At 54.6% G+C, this 19,064-nt stretch overlaps 1 protein-coding gene across 29 annotated transcripts; it reads left to right on the forward strand.

Moving 5' to 3' along the window:
• Positions 1 to 122: 122 nt before the first annotated feature.
• Positions 123 to 17,744, forward strand: Carmil3 (capping protein regulator and myosin 1 linker 3). 29 transcript variants are annotated; one of them, NR_155103.1, is made up of 40 exons: positions 123 to 413; positions 594 to 755; positions 2,344 to 2,438; positions 2,692 to 2,742; positions 2,850 to 2,909; positions 2,996 to 3,153; positions 3,300 to 3,397; positions 3,651 to 3,721; positions 3,879 to 3,893; positions 4,125 to 4,200; positions 4,277 to 4,365; positions 4,876 to 4,970; positions 5,196 to 5,282; positions 5,453 to 5,562; positions 5,697 to 5,774; positions 6,259 to 6,335; positions 6,413 to 6,517; positions 6,610 to 6,679; positions 7,136 to 7,217; positions 7,318 to 7,414; positions 7,560 to 7,614; positions 7,691 to 7,863; positions 8,074 to 8,142; positions 8,320 to 8,413; positions 8,515 to 8,613; positions 8,930 to 9,058; positions 9,224 to 9,337; positions 9,765 to 9,940; positions 10,704 to 10,791; positions 10,931 to 11,365; positions 11,697 to 11,905; positions 12,403 to 12,503; positions 13,309 to 13,624; positions 13,940 to 14,071; positions 14,872 to 14,938; positions 15,042 to 15,131; positions 16,590 to 16,708; positions 16,849 to 17,029; positions 17,157 to 17,276; positions 17,392 to 17,744. NR_155103.1 is itself a non-coding variant. In XM_006519047.4 (40 exons), exons 1-40 carry the CDS (start codon positions 716 to 718, stop codon positions 17,415 to 17,417), a joined length of 4,161 nt encoding a protein of 1,386 aa, XP_006519110.1. In that variant the 5' UTR covers positions 361 to 715; the 3' UTR covers positions 17,418 to 17,744. The 29 variants fall into 29 exon arrangements, 24 of the variants coding, with proteins under 24 accessions (XP_006519110.1, XP_006519112.1, XP_006519113.1 ...); XM_006519047.4 differs by having other exon boundaries at positions 361 to 755; positions 2,996 to 3,111; positions 3,820 to 3,893; ... (3 more) ...; positions 16,563 to 16,708; positions 17,389 to 17,744; XM_006519049.4 differs by having other exon boundaries at positions 361 to 755; positions 2,996 to 3,111; positions 3,820 to 3,893; ... (2 more) ...; positions 12,400 to 12,503; positions 16,563 to 16,708.
• The last annotated feature ends 1,320 nt before the right edge of the window (positions 17,745 to 19,064 follow it).

Raw genomic sequence — 19,064 nt, forward strand, 5'->3', positions numbered from 1 at the left:
CAGGTGCTACTCTTAGCCTCACACCCCCAGGGACGGTGCCAAGGACGCCACGGGGATCCCCGAGACTAGACTAGCGAGCAAAAAAAAAAAAAAAAAAAAAAAAAAAAAGAAGAAGAAGAAGAAGAACTAACTCCCTCCCGCACGTTCGGACAGGTCTTTTTGCAGCATCGTCCTTGATTCAGAGTTCCCTCCAGGGTCAGCAAGGACGAGCTGGACCGTTCCTGAGCTGGAAGGAGTGGGAGGGCGGGGCCATACAAGAATGACCCGGGGAGGGGTACCGAAGCACATAAACAAAGAAATTGAAGAATTCTGCTTCGGGTGGCCGAGGCGTGGGTGGCACGCCAGTAGAAACGCTGCACCCCGCCCCTGAGATAGCTCGGACACCAGGCGCCGCGCTCCGGGCTTCTCACGAGGTAGTCCGCGGGAGGGGTCGTCGCGAGCGCGCGCGGGGTCTCACGCGGCTCGGAAGCTCAGCGCGCATGCTCCATTGGCCAACTCTCCGGGAGGGGCGGGAGACCCAGAGCTCAGTAGCCGGGGGGGAGGAGCGCTCGCGCAGCCGCCCCTGACGGGAGCGGGCTCCGCCGCTACTGCAGCGCTCAGCGCCGGGCCCTGCCGGAGCCGGGACTAGCATGTGCGGCGCCTCTCGGGAGGCGGCGGCGGCGGCGGCTCCTCTGCAGCAGCAGCGGCGGCGGCGGCAGCAGCAGCGGCGGCCGCCATGGCCAAGGCCAGCGTGGAGCTCACCCGCGAGCTGCAAGGTACGAGGTTGCCTTCATCTCCGGACACCGGGTCCGCGAGCATCGAGACCCAGTGCTTTCCTGCGGTACACCCCAGCCCGGCGCCTCCCGCCCCCTCACGCATCCCTCGCTCTTAGGCAGTCCCTTCCTCTGAATCTCTAGACCCAGCTTTGCTTTCCGTGGAGCATCCTTCTCTGCCCCACTCGCCTCACCCTATCAGAACCTTCCTGTCCCGGAGCCGCCCGTCCCGCTCTTTGGTGACAGGAGCAGTTCCCTGGCGCTCTTGGGGGCTGATTCTCAGCGTTCTTGACCCACCCCTCTGCAAAGCATCCAGTCTTCCCTCCGGAGAGTCCCAGCTTTCTCCCACCCTCGCCGGGCGGGGCCAGGCGTTGGGAGCTGCCCCTGGTCCTGACTGCTGCTTATCTCAACACCCTCCCTCCTCCCGGCCCCGCCCCGGAACTGGCCCTAGAGAGGCCCCTAGCGCCTAGGCCAGTGGGGCATAGGAGGGGAGTCCAGGCAGAGGCCCCGACTGAAGCTAAAACCAAAAGCTAGGTTTCTGCGGCTCATTTCCAACAGCCCCCGTCCCAGCCTGCCCCCTTCTCCTCACCCACCATCCACACACATCTCAAGAGCTCTCTGGACCAGTGATTCCCAGATGTTTTTCCTCTAATTACACCCCCCCCCAGACCCTCCAGCCCTGCCACAACCCTGATCCTCAAAGGTAGGAGCACAGGCTAGCCCATGCAGAAAGCAGGACGCTCAAGGATACTCAGAGCTCTATTGCACTCTGGAGATCTCTGACACCTACACATGCACAGTCACGAGATGTTTGTACACACACCTTACAGAAACTGCACACATCTATGCACACCACACCACACCACACACACACACACACACACACACACACACACACACACACACACCACACACACATAATACTTGGATGGGTCTGTCAGAAAACGGATATGGGCTCACTGGAACATTAAACCCTTCTCTCACCCCACCCTCCTCACAAGAACTGTCTGGCACCGGTCCCCTTTCATATGCAAGCCAGCACTCATTCACACTTTCCTATCCCCACAAATGCCATACTCGGTTCCCTGCCATCATCAGAAGACAGGCATGCAGCCATAATAAAAAACAGATTCTCATACCCCAGAGCACCTAGGGTACAGTCAAGGAACATTCCTATCCTGGACTCCCAAACCCCTACAGAGAGGGGGGAGAGGGAGGGAGAGAGAGAGAGAGAGAGAGAGAGAGAGAGAGAGAGAGAGAGACTCACTGCATATGTGTTGATGGTTACTATAGTGCACGGGTGGGTGGGAAAATCCTTCACACCTTCAGAAGTGTAAGACACGTGTTCCCACAGACAGTGCCACTCAGCAACTGTCCCCTGACTCAGGGACACCAGGAGCCAGAGTTTTCTCCCTACTTTCCTCCCATAACAAAGTCACCAAAAAAAGGACCATCTCTGCTCCATACATACCTCCCTGTCTAGTACGTACGTGTCTCTGTTTCTCTCCTCTCATCTGTCTCTCTCTCTGGAGAGCGGAGTCAGGGTGGTAGGGGTAAGAGAAAGTTCTGAGCAGGTCCTACCCATCTGCAGACAGCATCCGGAGGTGCCTGAGCCAGGGGGCTGTGCTCCAGCAACATCGTGTGAAACTGGAGACAAAACCCAAGAAGTTCGAAGACAGAGTGCTGGTGAGAGCATCGGTCCCGGGGGAGGAGAGGAGACAGGCAAGGGAGGTGGGCAAGAGAATCAGCTGGGGTGGTGCTGAGGAGACAAAACCTAAGGGAGAGGGCAGAACCAGGCTGGGTTAGTGTTCAGGGTCTGAAGGTGAGCAGGAGAAATGCAGGGGGTAAGGTATCTTGGGACCAAGCTGAGGAGCTAAAAGACAACAAAGGCCCTATGTCCCAAGAGGCTACACTAAGCTGTTCATGTTCTGCTCTGCAGGCCCTGACTTCCTGGCGTCTCCACCTTTTTCCCCTTAAAGTTCCAGCTAAGGTAAGTCAGGCTCCGGGGGTGGAGAGGGCTTGCCTGGCATACTCCCTTCAAGTCTAGTAACAGGCCCTTACCAGGAGCTGAGCATCCTCCCCACCCCTCCCCACCAGGTGGAAAGCTCATTCAATGTCCTGGAGATCCGTGCCTTCAACACACTCAGTCAGAATCAGGTGAGTACCGGGTCCCAGGCCACCACCGCTGGGCCGCCTGGAAGAAGGAACGGCCGTCTGAGGCTCTACTGATCCCTTCCCCTCAGATCCTGGTGGAGACTGAGCGTGGCACGGTGAGCATGCGGCTGCCATCCGCCGAGAGTGTGGACCAGGTGACACGGCATGTGAGCTCTGCCCTCTCCAAGGTCTGCCCTGGCCCTGGGTGAGTGGCAGACAAGGGGTCTCCCAAAGGATTAGACTAAAGGTAGATTTCTCCTTCCTGTTGATCTGGTCTCCTGGAACGAGAATGCTTGCTCTCTCTGCTCTTCCCTGGAGACTCAAACACCGTGATGCAGGAAGCACTGAGAGTCTCTTTCCACCTTTCTCTGGGACGACTTATTCATATTCCAGGTGTTTGATCCGGCGTGGAAATGCGGACACCCCAGAGGGACCCCGAGACACATCTCCCAACTCGGAAACTTCCACATCTACCACTCACAGTGTGTGTGGTAAGCAGGGGCAGACATGAAAGCATGGGTCTTGGAGCATCTTGCCCCATATCCAGAACCCTCTGGGCATGGATTTTGCCTGAGGGGCCTTTGCCCGTCCTGAGGACGTCAGCCTCCTGGACCATGAGAGGTTTATGGCATGGAAGGATGCTCAGACATTAGCACATGCAATGACCTTGACTGTACCTTGAAGCCCAAGACGATTTCCCATCCCCCTCACCAACATGGCAGCCACCCATCTCCTGCCCTACAGGTGGCTTCTCTGAGACCTACGCTGCCCTGTGTGACTACAATGGACTCCACTGCCGAGAGGAGGTGCAATGGGTGCGTTGGGCAGGGACTTGGCAGGGATAGGTGGGGTCCTCGGGGAGGGGGTCGGGGAGGGGGTTGAGGCAAATGTGAGCCACTTCCACCTCTCCAAGGATGTGGACACCATCTACCATGCTGAGGATAACCGAGAGTTCAATCTTTTGGATTTCAGCCACTTGGAGAGCCGGTAAGCAGATGGGCAGAAACTTAACCCCCAAATCCCCAGACATGGCTTGTCCCTCTCAGGGTTCCTCCTCTGGTCCTACACACAGCCCTTGCTCTGCCCCTGAACTCCTACCACCTAGCTCACCTCCACCCACCCATCTAGCTTTCCCCAGCCCAGCCATCCCATCCTTAGACTCTTCATTCTTGCCCTGGCCACCGGTTCATCTTTTCTTGTCCTATCGGATATCCCCAGAGATCTGGCCCTCATGGTGGCCGCCCTGGCCTACAACCAGTGGTTCACCAAACTCTACTGCAAAGACTTGAGACTGGTAAGGATGACGGCTGGGGAGGCGGGCAGAGTAGTGTCCTTCTTGGCTCTTGATTGCAGGACCCCTCTGTCCCCAGGGCTCAGAAGTGCTAGAACAGGTGCTACATACCCTCAGCAAGTCGGGGAGCCTCGAAGAGCTGGTGCTGGACAATGCTGGGCTTAAGACGTGAGGCCAGGCTCCTCCGTGGGCAGTTGTACCTTCTTCACTAGAGCCATGGCACATCAGAGCATATGAGGCCCTGGGCTGTTTCATCTAGCTCCGCACTTTACAGCAGAGGCTGGTGCTTAGACAGGCACAAAGCAGGCTCAGATCTCAGCCCCCGATGTCACCACAACTTACTCTCCCCCACAATGCACTTCATGTCCCACCAACGTCCAAGCAGGGTGGGCTGCCCCCATCTTAAGAATCCAAAGTGGGGCTTTACCTCAGCACATCCTGCTGAAGTACAGAATGCCCACGGGTATGGAATGCAGGAGGCAGGCCCACCTTCCAGCTCCCACAGACTCCTGAGTGGAAAAACCACCCTGCTCAGCCCCAAGTTGTTCCTCCACCATGGGGCCCTCTAACATTATAGACCCAGCCCGACGAGCAGATAGGATTTGGGGAGGGGGGCCAGCCAGGGTCTGGAGACTTGGGGCTCAGCTCAGGACAAATCCTTCCTCCCCTTCCCTGAAGGGACTTTGTCCAGAAGCTGGCCGGGGTGTTTGGGGAGAACGGGAGCTGTGTGCTGCATGCGCTCATTCTGTCCCACAACCCCATCGAGGACAAGGGTGAGCCCCAGCCCTGAATCCTATCCCCACTGCACTGCGGACCCTTACCCCAGCCCAGAGCCCAAACCTAGGTCTAAATAGAGCCTTGGCAGCCTGAAGATCGCCCCAAGCCCAAGCACCTCCATCCTTGACCCCAGGCCTACACCCAACTCCAGCCCCTGTCTGACCACTCCACCTCGCCCTCCGCTGGCGGCCATTCGCCAACCTGCTTCCTCCACTCTTCAGGTTTCCTCAGCCTGAGCCAGCAGCTCCTCTGCTTCCCTACGGGCCTCACCAAACTGTGCCTGGCCAAGACTGCCATCTCTCCTCGAGGTACTCACACCAGGACCCCCGGCCTCTGAGATGTTGAGCCCTAGAGGTGTGCCCACACACTTGCACACCGAGGGAAAGGAATCACGCGGGGCTGGGGGGGAGGGGGAGGGGGCGATCGTCGTGGGTGAAGAGGATGGGGACTAACCCAGCCCAGTGCCTGCTGTGCTCAGGGCTCCAGGCACTGGGCCAGACCTTCGGGGCCAACCCAGCCTTTGCCAGCTCCCTCCGATACCTGGACCTGAGCAAGAACCCAGGGCTGCTTGCCACAGACGAGGCCAATGTGAGTCCATGGAAGGTAGCCTCAAGCACCTACAAAAGCATGCTTGGGATTCGAGGGGAGCCACTCCCCCCATGGCCCCTGGGGGCAGGGAGATGCATCCACGCTTTTCTCTTCCTCTATTGCTTCTTTCTCAGGCCCTCTATAGTTTCCTGGCCCAACCCAACGCCTTGGTACACCTGGACCTTTCAGGGACTGACTGTGCCGTTGACATGGTGAGGAGGGGTTGGTGGTGGAGGGAGCCAGACAGAAAGGGTTGAGAAAAGTCAGGAGGGGGCCTCCCATCTCACCCTCCTTCCCTGAGCACAGACATGGACGGTGATACAAGGGTGACTTCGGGTTCATGCACAGTATAGACCGTATGCACTTCATTCAGATCACAAGGTCATGCTGGCTTTGCCTAAAAATAGACCCTCACTCCATTCCTGGCACAGGGCTCTATGTCTACTAGCAGGAAAGGACATTTCTTTCCCCTAACTTAAGAAAGTGCTCCTTGGAGCCTGCAGCGTCCTGTTTTACAAATACAAACACTGCCTGTGAGTCTCTCCATGTCCCTACATACCCTCCACCCCTACCCTCCGCATCTGAAGAGCAAGGTGGGTTTTAAAAGGCTGAATGGGTGTTCTCAGTGGAGCCTCAGAGAAAGGAATGCCAGGAATGGGGGTCCAAGATCTTAAGAGCCGCTGCGTCTCTCCACAGCTTCTGGGCGCCCTCCTTCATGGCTGCTGCTCTCACCTCACCTACCTCAACCTGGCTCGAAACAGCTGCTCCCACAGGTGGGGGCGACGGGGCCGGGAGGGATGAGGAACCCATGCCCGTAGCCCTCCCCTACTGACTCTCGGGGTCTCCACAGGAAGGGCCGGGAGGCCCCGCCAGCCTTCAAGCAATTCTTCAGCAGCGTCTACACCCTGAGCCATGTCAACCTGTCAGCCACAAGGCTGCCCCTGGAGGCCCTCAGGTTGGGTGGGTGAAGGGTTGGAAGATGCCCAGGGGAGCCGTGGAAGTGTTTGGGGAGGGGTAAATGTGGGCCTACTGACCTTCCCACTACAGGGCACTTCTTCAGGGCCTCTCCCTCAACAGTCACCTCAGTGATCTGCACCTGGACCTTAGCAGCTGTGAGGTGAGCCCCATGTCTCCCCTGTCCCAGCCACCAGACCAGTGTCCCTCAGTCAAGACGGAGCTCTATGCTGCCACTCCGCCACACACACACACACACACACACACACACACACACACACACACACACACAGAGTGGAGAGCAGAAACAGGGAATAGCTCTCTAGACTGACCACACCCCTTTCCCTCTGAAACTGGCCATCCAAGTTCAAGACTCCGGTATCTTTCTGCCCCTAAAGCTTTGGGTGGCTGATACCAGGCTTGCCCAGCAGAGGGCAGGAGCGAGCTGTCTGCAGAGCAGCTGGCTTTTGAGGGAGAGGAAAGGAAACCCCTAGGGGTGGTTACAGTGTAGCAAGGTTTAGAGACAGGGCCTTGAGTGACTAGCACTGTTCCCTAAAGATTAAACACGGTCGTCCATCCTCCCTCTCTGGCCTCTCACCCCCACTCCCTGTCCCTGCAGCTCCGCTCAGCAGGAGCCCAGGCCTTGCAGGAGCAGCTGGGGGCTGTCACCTGTATAGGCAGCCTAGATCTGTCTGATAATGGTGAGTAAGACCGCTCTTTGAGCATAGGGGTGAAGCCCCGAGGAGACTTCTTCTCTTCACCTTGGGCCTCAAGGCCGGGACTCTCCCATCTACTAAACAGGGTTTGACTCAGACCTCCTGACGCTGGTGCCTGCACTTGGCAAGAACAAGTCCCTCAAGCACCTATTCCTAGGAAAGAACTTCAATGTCAAGGCCAAGTGAGCCCTTCCTATGCCCACAGCCCCTGTTCCTGCCATCCACCAGTCCTCTTGGATTACTGGATGACTTCTGGCCACCCTTCTCCTCCTCTAATAGCAAGTCCCTGGTCCCCTCCCCTCCTACTCTGACCCTGACTTCCAACAGGACTTTGGAAGAGATCCTGCATAAGCTGGTGCAGTTGATCCAAGAAGAGGACTGTGTGAGTGACCTAGCCTAGGAGGGACCTGTGGGTGGGTGGTATGGGGACCCACCCTAACCTCCGTTCTCCCACTCAGTCCCTGCAGTCGCTGTCCGTGGCAGACTCCAGGCTGAAGCTTCGCACCAGCATCCTTATCAATGCCCTGGGCAGCAACACGTGCCTGGCCAAGGTGGATCTGAGTGGCAACGGCATGGAGGACATCGGGGCCAAGATGCTGTCGAAGGCGCTGCAGATAAATTCTTCCCTCAGGTGAGGCGCGCATCTCCACCCCTCAACCTAGATCCCTGACCCGCTGACACATACGAGTATTTTCCCTTTGGCCTCTGTGCCCTCCGTTTCTGGAACCATGTCTGAGTCGGCTTCGTTATGGGGGGGGGGGTTGCTCAAAGAAGGTCACACCTCTGGTCTTTACTGAGGACCCAGAGAGAGAGGTGTCGACTGGTATTCACCCTCCCTCAGAACTATACTATGGGATCGGAACAATACGTCTGCCCTGGGCTTCCTGGACATTGCAAGGGCCCTGGAGAGGTGAGTAGATCAGAGCTCTGTCCTGACATAGGCCCCCAGCCTCCCTGTGCTAGGACTGAGATTAAACTACCCTAGGTCCATCCCAGTTCCCTGACCTACAGGATAGCAAGAAGAGGCTTGGGGGCGGGGCTCCCCTCTGTCTCTTTTCCCACCTAACTATATACTACTGTTTCATAGCAACCATACACTGCGCTTCATGTCCTTCCCTGTGAGCGACATCTCTCAAGCTTACCGCAGTGCCCCTGAGCGCACCGAGGATGTGTGGCAGAAGGTGAAGGGTCACGTTTCTTTAAGCAGGGTGAGAGAGCAGGAGGGCGGAGAGGCAGCAGCCCACATCCCCAACCCTGAGCCTTCCCACTCCATCATCTCTAGATCCAGTGGTGCCTGGTGAGGAACAACCACTCCCAGACATGCCCTCAGGAGCAAGCCTTCAGGCTGCAGCAGGGCCTGGTGACCAGCAGCGCCGAGCAAGTAAACACCTCCCTCCCAGGAACAAGGGGCATGCAGGGTACAGACGTGACTTGCTGATGCATAGGCATCGCATGGTGCCCCAGACTGGACCTGAGAAAAGAGATAATCTGATGATGGGCCCTAAATACACGCAGGCAAATAGCAGCCAGGGGGTACAGAGCATTCCAGGGGCTCAACTAGGTATTCAGGAAGGGCATTCCGAGGAGAGAAAGTGGGCCGTACGGAGGTATCACCACCGCCACTATGAGTGTGCAGCTACTATGAGTCCCAAAGGGTCTGACCTGGCACCCCCGACCCTCTTGCCACTGTGCTTCAGATGCTGCAGCGGCTGTGTGGACGAGTGCAGGAGGAGGTGCGGGCCCTGAGACTATGTCCCCTGGAGCCAGTGCAAGATGAGCTGCTCTATGCCCGGGACCTCATCAAGGACGCCAAGAACTCCCGGGCGGTGAGCCCTCCACAGCCCCACCCTTCCCTACAATCTGGAAAGCCAAGAAGGCCACCCAGTTGTACACCAGGAGCATCTAAGCATTGCTCCGTGCATGTGTCCTCGTAGCCTGGGGACCTAGTGGGGCCCGATTCTGACCTCTGAAGAGAACCTCTTCCTTCCCAGCTCTTTCCCAGCCTCTATGAGCTGGGTCACGTGTTGGCCAACGATGGGCCTGTGCGGCAGAGACTAGAGTCGGTAGCCAGTGAGGTATCCAAAGCTGTGGACAAGGAGCTTCAGGCAAGTTCTGGGAGGGGAAGGAGGCCATTGGTGGGAGCCCAGTGTTGACTAAAACAGAAGTCAGAGCAAAGAGACCAGAGGGCACAAAGGAAATAGAATGGAGACGCCCCCATACTCCTCTGTGCCTGCAACACCTAGAGCCTTAGAATTAGTTTTTCTTCTAGCTGAAGCCTTGGATCCTGACCTCCAACCCCTCCTTCTCAGGGATTCTGATCCTTGGGCTGACTCTCCCCTGTCAGGATGGTAGGGTGGAAGGGCACTGATCGAGGCAGAGAACCCTGGCTATCCAAGGCTCTGACACTAATGGTTGTGTGACTTAGTCAGGTCCCTCCATCTCACCACGGGGAGCTAGATAGATGGGCTAACAACTTCCACTGTGGTGCTAGCGCTGATCTTTCCCCACTTGGGACTCCTTCTTCCTCATCAGGTGATTCTGGAATCCATGGTCAGCCTAACACAGGAACTGTGCCCTGTGGCCATGCGGGTGGCAGAAGGACACAACAAGATGCTGAGCAACGTGGCAGAACGTGTCACTGTGCCCCGGAACTTCATCCGCGGAGCGCTGCTGGAGCAGGCGGGACAGGACATTCAGAACAAGCTGGAGTGAGAGCCGGGCATGGGGTGGAGGAGGCTGGATTTGACCCAGAGCACTTAGGGAGTTTGGAGCTATCAGCGATGAATAATGAATGGAGAGCCTTCCATTATAAGGGATAAATCTTTAACTATTGCAGTCATGCTATTTAGGGTCTGACTCGTTCTTGCCCTAGAAATCTGGGAGCTGAGATGGAGTCCAAGAGGTCAGGGTGGCCCATAGATAGGTATATACTTCTAGATACTACACATATACCAGGAATCACCTCCTGAAAACAGGACACAGCCTCCTCAGAGACATAGACAAAGGAAAGTATGTAGATCAGGAGTATGAACATGCCCCCTTCTTCCTGATCTTCGTTAGACCCCCTTCATTTCATTTGGATGTAGGTGCTACCACTGACTAAAGCGAGGGAGAGTTAGTGTACGCATTGTGAAACAGCCAACTCACGGCTTACGTAGCACCCAGTTCACCTAGCTCTGTGCTGCTGGTGCTCCTGACATGGAACCTCCTCGTTCCTTCTCCTCCTTCAGTTCCTCTTTGCCCATACACACCTAGGCTGAAAGGTGTGTCTGCTGAAATGATCACTGTCTGCGTCCTGTACACGTGTCTGTAGAGATATGGGTATCCTGGACCCAAGGTGCTGCCAACGGCAACTATGCTCTCTGTGGGCAGCCCAGCCAGCTGGTCCATTCTCAGGCGTCTGGGGAGAGAAGGGGTGGAAGCCCAGGGGTCAGGCAGGCAGTAGCTGAGCAGCCCCACCTATACCTACAGCGAGGTGAAGCTGTCCGTCGTCACCTACCTGACCAACTCCATAGTGGATGAGATCCTCCAGGAGCTGTATCACTCCCACAAGAGCCTGGTAAACAAGCCGAGCCCAAATGAACTCAGGCCTTCCCTCTGCCCTGCACCCTCCTGCCTCTCTAAGCCCCAGCCCCGCCTCCAGGATCAGGGAAGTCAGCACGTTCCTCCGGGTCCTGATGATGCCTGTCCTTCCTCAGGCCCGGCACCTGACCCAGCTGAGGACACTGTCGGATCCACCCGGAGGGGCAAGCCAAGGGCAGGATCCATCTTCCCGAGGCAGAGGCAGGAACCATGACCACGAGGAAACGGATGATGAGCTTGGGACCAACATCGTGAGCCCCAGTCTTCCCTCCTTGCTTTCACCTGAGTCCTCTCCCTGAACCTACGCGACTGCGGTCACCCCACCACCACCACCACCTCTCGGACTCCACCTCCCTGTGCTAAGCCTCTCCTCCTCCGTGCCTGTCCAGACTCTTCCCTCATTCCAGATCCTCAGCCACCTGAGGCAGGGTGGACTCTAAAGAAAAGGCTTTGAGGGTCTGGTCACTTTTTGTCTCCGTTTCTGCAGGACACTATGGCCATCAAAAAGCAGAAACGCTGCCGGAAGATCCGGCCAGTGTCTGCCTTCATCAGTGAGTTTACAGCCACAGGCTAATGCAGTGGTTCTCAACCTGTGGGTTGTGACCCTTCCACGGGGGTCCCCTAAGACCATTGGAAAACACATATAATTTACATTATGGTTCATAAAATAGAAAAATAATTATAGTTATGAAGTAGCAATGAAAATAATTTTATGGTTGGGGGTCACCACAACATAAGGAACTGTAATAAAGGGTCGCAGCATTAGGGAAGTTTAAAACCACTGGTCTAACCTCCTCCACACTGGACCCTTTGCCAGGCCCTCCTCGCCTTTCTTTCTTCTGCCTCTCCATTCCTCTCCTTATAACACTACTGCACCCACAGGTGGGAGCCCTCAGGACATGGAAAGCCAACTGGGAAGTTTGGGGATCCCTCCTGGATGGTTCTCAGGACTTGGAGCCAGCCAGACCACAGCAAGTGGCTCCTGGGAAGGCCTATCTGAGCTACCTACCCATGGCTATAAACTAAGGCATCAAACACAAGGGAGGCCTAGGCCTCCCAGGACCACTCCCCCAGGACCTGGCCGGCCCAGTGTAAGTTCCAACAGCCTACAACAGAGCCAGCTTTCCTTGGCAGTGCCAGAGCTGAGGCTCCAAGCTTTAGGACCCAGATTGGCAAGGGCCAGCATATATTTGATAAGAAGTCTGTCCTTTGTGTGTGCGATGGCATAAACCAATAGTCCCAGCTACTCGGGAGACTGAGGCAGGACGGTCACTTGAGCCCACAAATTCACAACCAGCCTAGACAACACAGTGAAGTTTTCCACCCTGTCTGAAAAAGGAAGGAGGGGAAGATGAGAAACAAGGAGGGAAGGGAGGAAAGAGGGAAGGGAGATAAACCCGTCTTGCCAGCTAGTGACAGTAATGTTTTAATTGGAGTGATGGATAAAGCTAAGCGCCTATAAGCTTAGGAAATGTCCTGTTGAACTGGAGTCTAAAATTTCCTGGGGCCAAGTCTAAAGGGGACGGCCCTGGAAAGACCTGAGAGGACAGGAGATGGGACATCCTGCACCTGAGTCTCCTCCCAGCAGGTGCCAGTGCCTGGGCCTCGTCAGGAGAATGGGATGGCCACCCGTCTAGATGAGGGGCTGGAAGACTTCTTCAGCAGAAGGGTCATGGACGAAAGCTCCAGGTATGACCCACATTCCAGCCCCAGCCCCCTACACACACACACACACACACACATACACACACACACACATACACACACACACAAGCTGGCCACAAGCTCCTCCAGCTCCCAGGGGAGACTCCCCAACAACAGAGCACGTCTTGCACAGTGATTCTCAACCTTCCTAACACTGGGACTCTTTAATACAGTTCCTCATGTTGTGGTGACCCCCAAGCATAAAATTATTTTGTCTCTACTTCATAAGTTTGTTACTGTTACAAATCTTAATGTAAATATCCCATATGCAGGTATCTGAGATGCGACCCCTGTGAATGGGTCGCTCACTTCCAAATGAGTTACGACCCACAAGTTGAGAACCCGCCCTAGCCAGTCTCTCCAAATTTCCTCAGGTTCTCCTCCTGACCCACCCATCCTCTAGTTTCCCAGCCTGGGAATCTCCTGATGATGGCTGAAAAATATGGAGCCAGCATCTCCTGCTGGTTAGAGTCTGGGGTTAGGGACAGGTCAGGGGTGACAGGCCCCAGACAGGTGCCCTTTACAGTATAAAACCCTGTTCTATCACTGTCCTGTCCTGCAGATTCCCCAGGGACTGTACAGAAGTCGTGTCATTTGGAGAAGCTGAAAGACTAGGGAAATAGTCAATGTAGGTTCAAGAGGCCACTGATGGTTTCTGACAGACGCTTTTGGGGGTTCGCTGCCTGAGAACCAAGCGAGGGTGCAGGGGAGACTAGGTGACAGAGGAGAGCAGGATGCTTGTCATACTGCATGTGGCACTTGTCACTTACCCACTCCCAACCCCACCCAGCTACCCCCGGACTCTGAGGACCATGCGACCAGGCCTCTCAGAGCCACCGCTGCCTCCACTCCAGAAGAAGAGGAGGCGAGGCCTGTTTCACTTCCGCCGGCCCCGGAGCTTCAAGGGGGACAGGGGACCAGGTTCCCCCACTGCTGGACTCCTCCTCCCTCCACCCCCACCCCCACCCCCAACTCAGGAGAGCCCTCCCAGCCCAGACCCCCCAAGCCTTGGCAATAACTCATCTCCTTGTTGGAGCCCAGAGGAGGAGAGCAGCCTCCTTCCTGGATTTGGAGGGGCCCGAGGATCTTCCTTCTGCAGGAAGATGGTAAGTGAGCCAGAAGTGCTACACCACCCCACTTTTTCCTGGCCTACACAGGGCTCCACTCCCTGATCCTAACCCAACCTTCATGGAAAAATACTAGGACGTGGGGCTCTGGAGAACACTGGCCATTCAAATTCCCTTCTTCTTGAGAATGATCCAGAATATGCTGGATACAAATGAAGATGTTGGAAGGATTCCCTCCTATGTGTAGGCAGGGCTTCCCCCAGAGCTAGGGTCTCCCTGATGCCTCAGGTGTCCCCACAGCTCCCCTGATGCCTAGAAATCCTCCCATGCCTTTAACAAGAGACTTTGTTCTAGGGCACAGAGAGGTTGGAGGCAGGAGAGGGAGCCCCAGCCCCTGGGACAGCGCAGCAACCAAGGGTGCACGGTGGCGTTGCCCTTCCTGGCTTGGGAAGAACCAAAGGGTGGAGCTTTGATGGAAAACGAGAGGTGAGGGGCCCTGGAGTGGCAAATGTCAGGCCCTGTGGGCTCATCTCACTTCCCTTATCCCTGATGGTCAGTGGACTAAGCACGTGTCTTTCTACATTGTTGACATGGAATCCAGGGCTCATTTCTTTACCTATTAGAGCAGTGATTCTCAACCTGGGGGTTGAAGGACCCTTTCACAGGGGTGGCCTAAAGACCATTAGGAAACACAGGTAACATTATGATTCATAACAGTAGCAAAATTACAGTTATGAAGTGTCAATGAAAATAATTTTATGGTCGGAGGACACCACAGCATGAGGAACTGTGTTAAAGGGTCACAGCATTAGGAAGGCTGAGAACCACTGTATTAGAGCTTGTGAAAGGGAGAAGGGTCTTAAAATACTTGATCTTAGCACTCTGTTTTCCAGACTTCCGTGGCTTGTGTTACACCCTTCATGATGAATTTTTACCTCGTGCATAGGCACCTAATTAAAATTTCCATAGTATTTTTATTTAAGTCAGTTCACCTTTTCAAATTTAGTCTGGACCTATTCGTTATCATCTTTAAAATCACAGGCATTTTAAAGACTCATTTTTCTTCTAAAACACGTAACTATTAAGCTGCCAGTATGTTCATTGGTGTAAACCTTCTTATGCCCACAAGGTGATATGGGTACTAGTCTTTGGAAACAAAGTCGAACTAAGTATCTAGGAACTAGTAACCTGAGACTGACAGGAGCCTCTCAGAAGAAGCTCTTTGTCAGCAGCAGTCCTTCTGTGGAGGAGACCTTTCTCACAACCTGACTCCGCTGTGCTTTTAGGGCACAGACCCAGACCAGGAGGACAGTACCCAGGCTTGGCAGAAACGGCGCTCTTCAGATGATGCAGGTGAGGTTGGCCGCTCCCTCCTTTAGCTCATCTCTCACCAATGCCTCCTAATTTCCCCCTCCCTTCTCCCCTTTTGCTTCCCACCCCCTCCCCCCAACTCCAGGGCCTGGAGCCTGGAAGCCACCACCGCCCCCACAAAGCTCCAAGCCAAGCTTCAGCGCCATGCGCCGAGCAGAGGCCACGTGGCACATAGGTACGTAAAGCCCCTTTCTCAGCCAGCAGCACCAAAAGCTCAAAAAGATGAATGCCATGGTCCCCTACACTGGGGAATGTTCACCCAAGGGGAGGTAGTGGTCAGTCAACCATGTAAACGTGTCTAAAGATACATCCAAAAAAAAAAAAAAAAAAAAAAAAAAAAAGACAAACTTCAGAGCACAGGTGTTTTCCCCAGTGTTAAGGAAACATGAGAAATGTCTTGTGGATGGTCCTGAAGAATTCTCTGAGACAGGTGGTACCCCGGTCACTGTCAGCACAGAGATGTCCTATAGCTATAAAGGGGGCCTCATTGCACACCTTAGCTATGAAAGGGGGCGAGTCCAGCGGCCAGCAGATATCCGCTGTGTCATACCTCCTCAAACACTGCTGCCTTGCTTACAACCCTGTGCTTGTGGTTCTCAGAAAAGCGCCCCAATGAAGCAGCATTGGCTGTCTTAGAGATCAGAGTCTTGAGTGTGAGTCCCACTCAGTCACCCGGGACCTCAAACCAGTCACTTACTTCCTACCTTAAGATTGGGTTAGGAGAGGAAGGGAATTATTCCCCCACCCCTTTCTGGGTTCAGGGGACCTTCAGCCTAAGCCACTAAAGAAGTGTGAGATAGCCCAGCATCAACCCAAGTTCCCAAAGACCCCAGGATATGGCTCCTGATTGCATCAACACAGACCAAATCTCTCTGGAGACCCAGAACCTCCCCAGTTCCTACTCCTAGGCTAGGGCCTAGCAGGCAGGTCTGGTTTGGGGGCCACTGACTCCCCACTGTCCCCCCTGTTCCTTTCTGTCCTTTTCCCTTCTTCTCCTATAGTGGCCAGTGTAAGCCTTGCCAGATCCACTCCATTCTCTAAGGCCAACCAGTGCTGGGGGCAGCTTTCCTGATTTTCTGTCCCTGGCCCCAGACTATAGATGTAGTATCCAAAGCAGGGCTGTATCCTTCATTTAGTAAACCACGGTTAGCCAGGTTCTGCACTATGCACTGAGACACAGACACAGGACCTGTCAGATCCTACCCCTCTTTTGTGCTCACGTGGCTTAAAGTCACGGGGAAACGTGGTAAGGCATCTCTCCCTAAGGCTCCCACTGTCTAAATCAGACTTGCAGGCAGTGCTGAAAAAATTCCAGGCTGCAGCCTTGACAGGGCCCTAGGGCACTGCAGTCCTGAGAGACTGTTGGGTCTGTGGACCCTGGAGGTCTTTTATCCTGACTCTGCTCCAGTAGGAAAAAAGACTGAGTCCTGCCAGGCCCAGGTGATGGCTTCAGGGCAGATGGAAAGCAGTGGCTAGGACATATGAGGATAAAGGAAGACAACACAGATGCTGGAGCCGATGAGTTTGGATGGGGGAAGAATCCTGGCCTTGTAGGGCATCATGGGAAAAGTACCAGGAGGGCTCTGAACAAATGCCATTTCCATAGCTTCTCCTCCTGTCTGCTATTCCCCAGCTGAGGAGAGTGCCGCAAACCACAGCTGCCAAAGCCCTAGCCCAGCTTCCCAGGATGGAGACGAGGAAAAGCAGGGCGCCTTATTCCCAGAGAGAATGGTTCCCACTAGGAATGCCAAGGTGAAAGCCAGAAGATGGACGGGGAAGGTGTTCTGAGGGGGCAAAGATACTGAAAGACCTAGGAATGTCAACAGTGGATGGGGAGGGTCTTTTGAAAGAGTCAGAAACTGACTGGCCCGACATCGTCCTTTCTCTGCTAGCTACAGGAGCCCCCCATAGGTCCACGTCCCCCTAAGCCAGTGGCTGTGCCCAGGGGCCGCAGGGCCCCCCAGGTGCCAGGAGGCAGAGAAGAGACTGAGAGCAGCAGTGCTGCCCCAGGAGCCAACAAACCCCGGCTGAGACTGGGCTCACAGCAAGACCAAGAGGAGCCAGAAGGACAAGGTCAGGAGCCTTGGTGCCCACATCAGATCTCCCTTCCGGACCTTAGAACAGAGACAAGCAACAACCAAGAGCTGAAGCTTGGATGAGCACCCGCTTCATGAGCCCCTTGCTGTGACTCTCATTTCAGGACCCACTGATCAGGGCCGCAGGACAGCGCCCCTGAAACCCAAGAGAACACGGCGAGCACAGTCCTGTGACAAACTGGAACCCGATAGGAGACAACCACCTGACCCTACAGGTGTCTGTGGTGAGACACGTCCCCTTTCCACTGACCTGTCAAACATGGCCCCTTCGAGCCCAAATATTGAGTGGCTGGCTCTCTTTGCCCAGAAAACAGGGTTCCCTGAATTTGTCCCCAGCAGGAACCAGTGAACCAGGAACAGACTGACAGCTGCTGAACACCCTCCCCAGCCTTCCGCGACATGTGCCTCATAAGGACTCAGGCCCCATCCACCCCTGCTCTCCCATCCCGTGCCAGCCCTCGTCCTACAGGGCAGCAGCACTAAGAAGGCATAGGGGAGCAGGAGTGGGGACTGGAAGGGAGGGAGTGACCTGAAGCAGGGAGGCTGTCACACCTGCCTGGAGCTGTCTCGACAGAGAGCTTTGGGCAGAGGCTGTCACTTCCCTGGGGGGAGGGTAAACCTCTGCCCCTCTATGCCCAGGGGCTCTCTCCCCACTTGTATAGAATTAAAAAAAAAATCACTGTCTGCCTCTGGTCTCTGCTGTGCAAGCTTTGCATTTTTCCCACACACACACCCTCTCCCCATGAGCCCCCAGGGTTTGGCCACAGTTGGGGAAAGTAAAGAACAGCTCAGGCATCTGAATGTGGGGTTCCAAGAGAAGATGGAATAGCAGAACGGCTGACAAAGGATGACAAGTCACGGGTTATTGCAGAATCAAGGCTGTAGAAGAGATGAATGCATCGGGGAAACACAGTGGTTTTCTGGCTTTTTGGAGGTTGTGCTAGGATTAGAAGATGGCAGTCATTGCACCAGGGAAGCCTGTAACATATTAATGTAACATATTAAATGCTACATTATCCTATGGGTACCCTTTTTAACATTTTATTTTATGTATGTGACCACATGTATGTGACCAGCATGCATGTGGAGGTCAGAAGACAACTTATGAGAGTCAGTTCTTTCTGTCTACTCTGTGGGTGCCCAGGATCAAACTCAGGTCCTCAGGCTCAGAGGCAGTAGCCTTTTCCTGCTGAGCTATAGGCTATGTCTCTCCTTTAGATTTTGTGTGTGTGTGTGTGTGTGTGTGTGTGTGTGTGTGTGTGTGTGTAGGCTACACGGGGGCATCAGATCACCCAGTACTGAGGTTACAGATGGTTGTGAGTCACCACGTGGGTTAGAAAGCCAATCCAGCTTCCTTGCAAGAGCAACAAGTGCTCTAACCACTGAGCCATCTCTCCAGCCCTCTGTAGATAAAACGTTTTTTTAAAAATCCTTTATTTTTATCTCATGTGCTTGGGTATCGTGCCTGTATGTATGTCTGTGCATGTAGTACCCACAGTGGCAAAAAGAGGACATTGGCGTCCTTAGGACTGCAGTTACAAGTGGTTGTGAGCAGCCATGTGGGTGGTGGGAGTTGATCCCAGGTTCTGGAAGAGCAACCAGCCCTCCTAACTGCTGAGCCCTCTCCCCAGCCCTGCCAGTGGATACTCCTAAATGAAAAGCCTCCACAATAGAGTGGCTTATACAGAACAGGTCTCTACAACATGAAAAGAAAATACTGTATTTATGTTAGCCATTTCTGGTATGGCCTAACAAATATGATCTTAAAAGTCAGGAACTCCCTCCAAACCTCTTTTGACATCCTGGATGCCTTCCTTGAAGTTCAGATTGCTTTATTCCTGCATTATGCCTCCATTTTACCCTGAACATAACTATGTGTTATAGTTAACAGCATTCATATTATCTTAACATTTCCGTGTGGGTCCTTCTATTTCATACATCTCTTCCTCCTCAGGCACAAGAGCTATCCTGACTAAGCCCCGGTACCTGACCAGTCTCTGGCACTCAGGAGG

This window comes from Mus musculus, chromosome 14 (genome assembly GCF_000001635.26).
Source record: "Mus musculus strain C57BL/6J chromosome 14, GRCm38.p6 C57BL/6J".
NCBI lineage: Eukaryota > Metazoa > Chordata > Mammalia > Rodentia > Muridae > Mus > Mus musculus.

Coding starts and splice junctions, on each gene's coding strand:
- Carmil3 (XM_006519047.4), top strand. CDS start 716: ATGGCCAAGGCCAGCGTGGAGCTCACCCGCGAGCTGCAAG. Junction 756..2,343: donor GCTCACCCGCGAGCTGCAAG/GTACGAGGTTGC, acceptor ACCCATCTGCAG/ACAGCATCCGGAGGTGCCTG. Junction 7,415..7,559: donor AACTTCAATGTCAAGGCCAA/GTGAGCCCTTCC, acceptor GACTTCCAACAG/GACTTTGGAAGAGATCCTGC.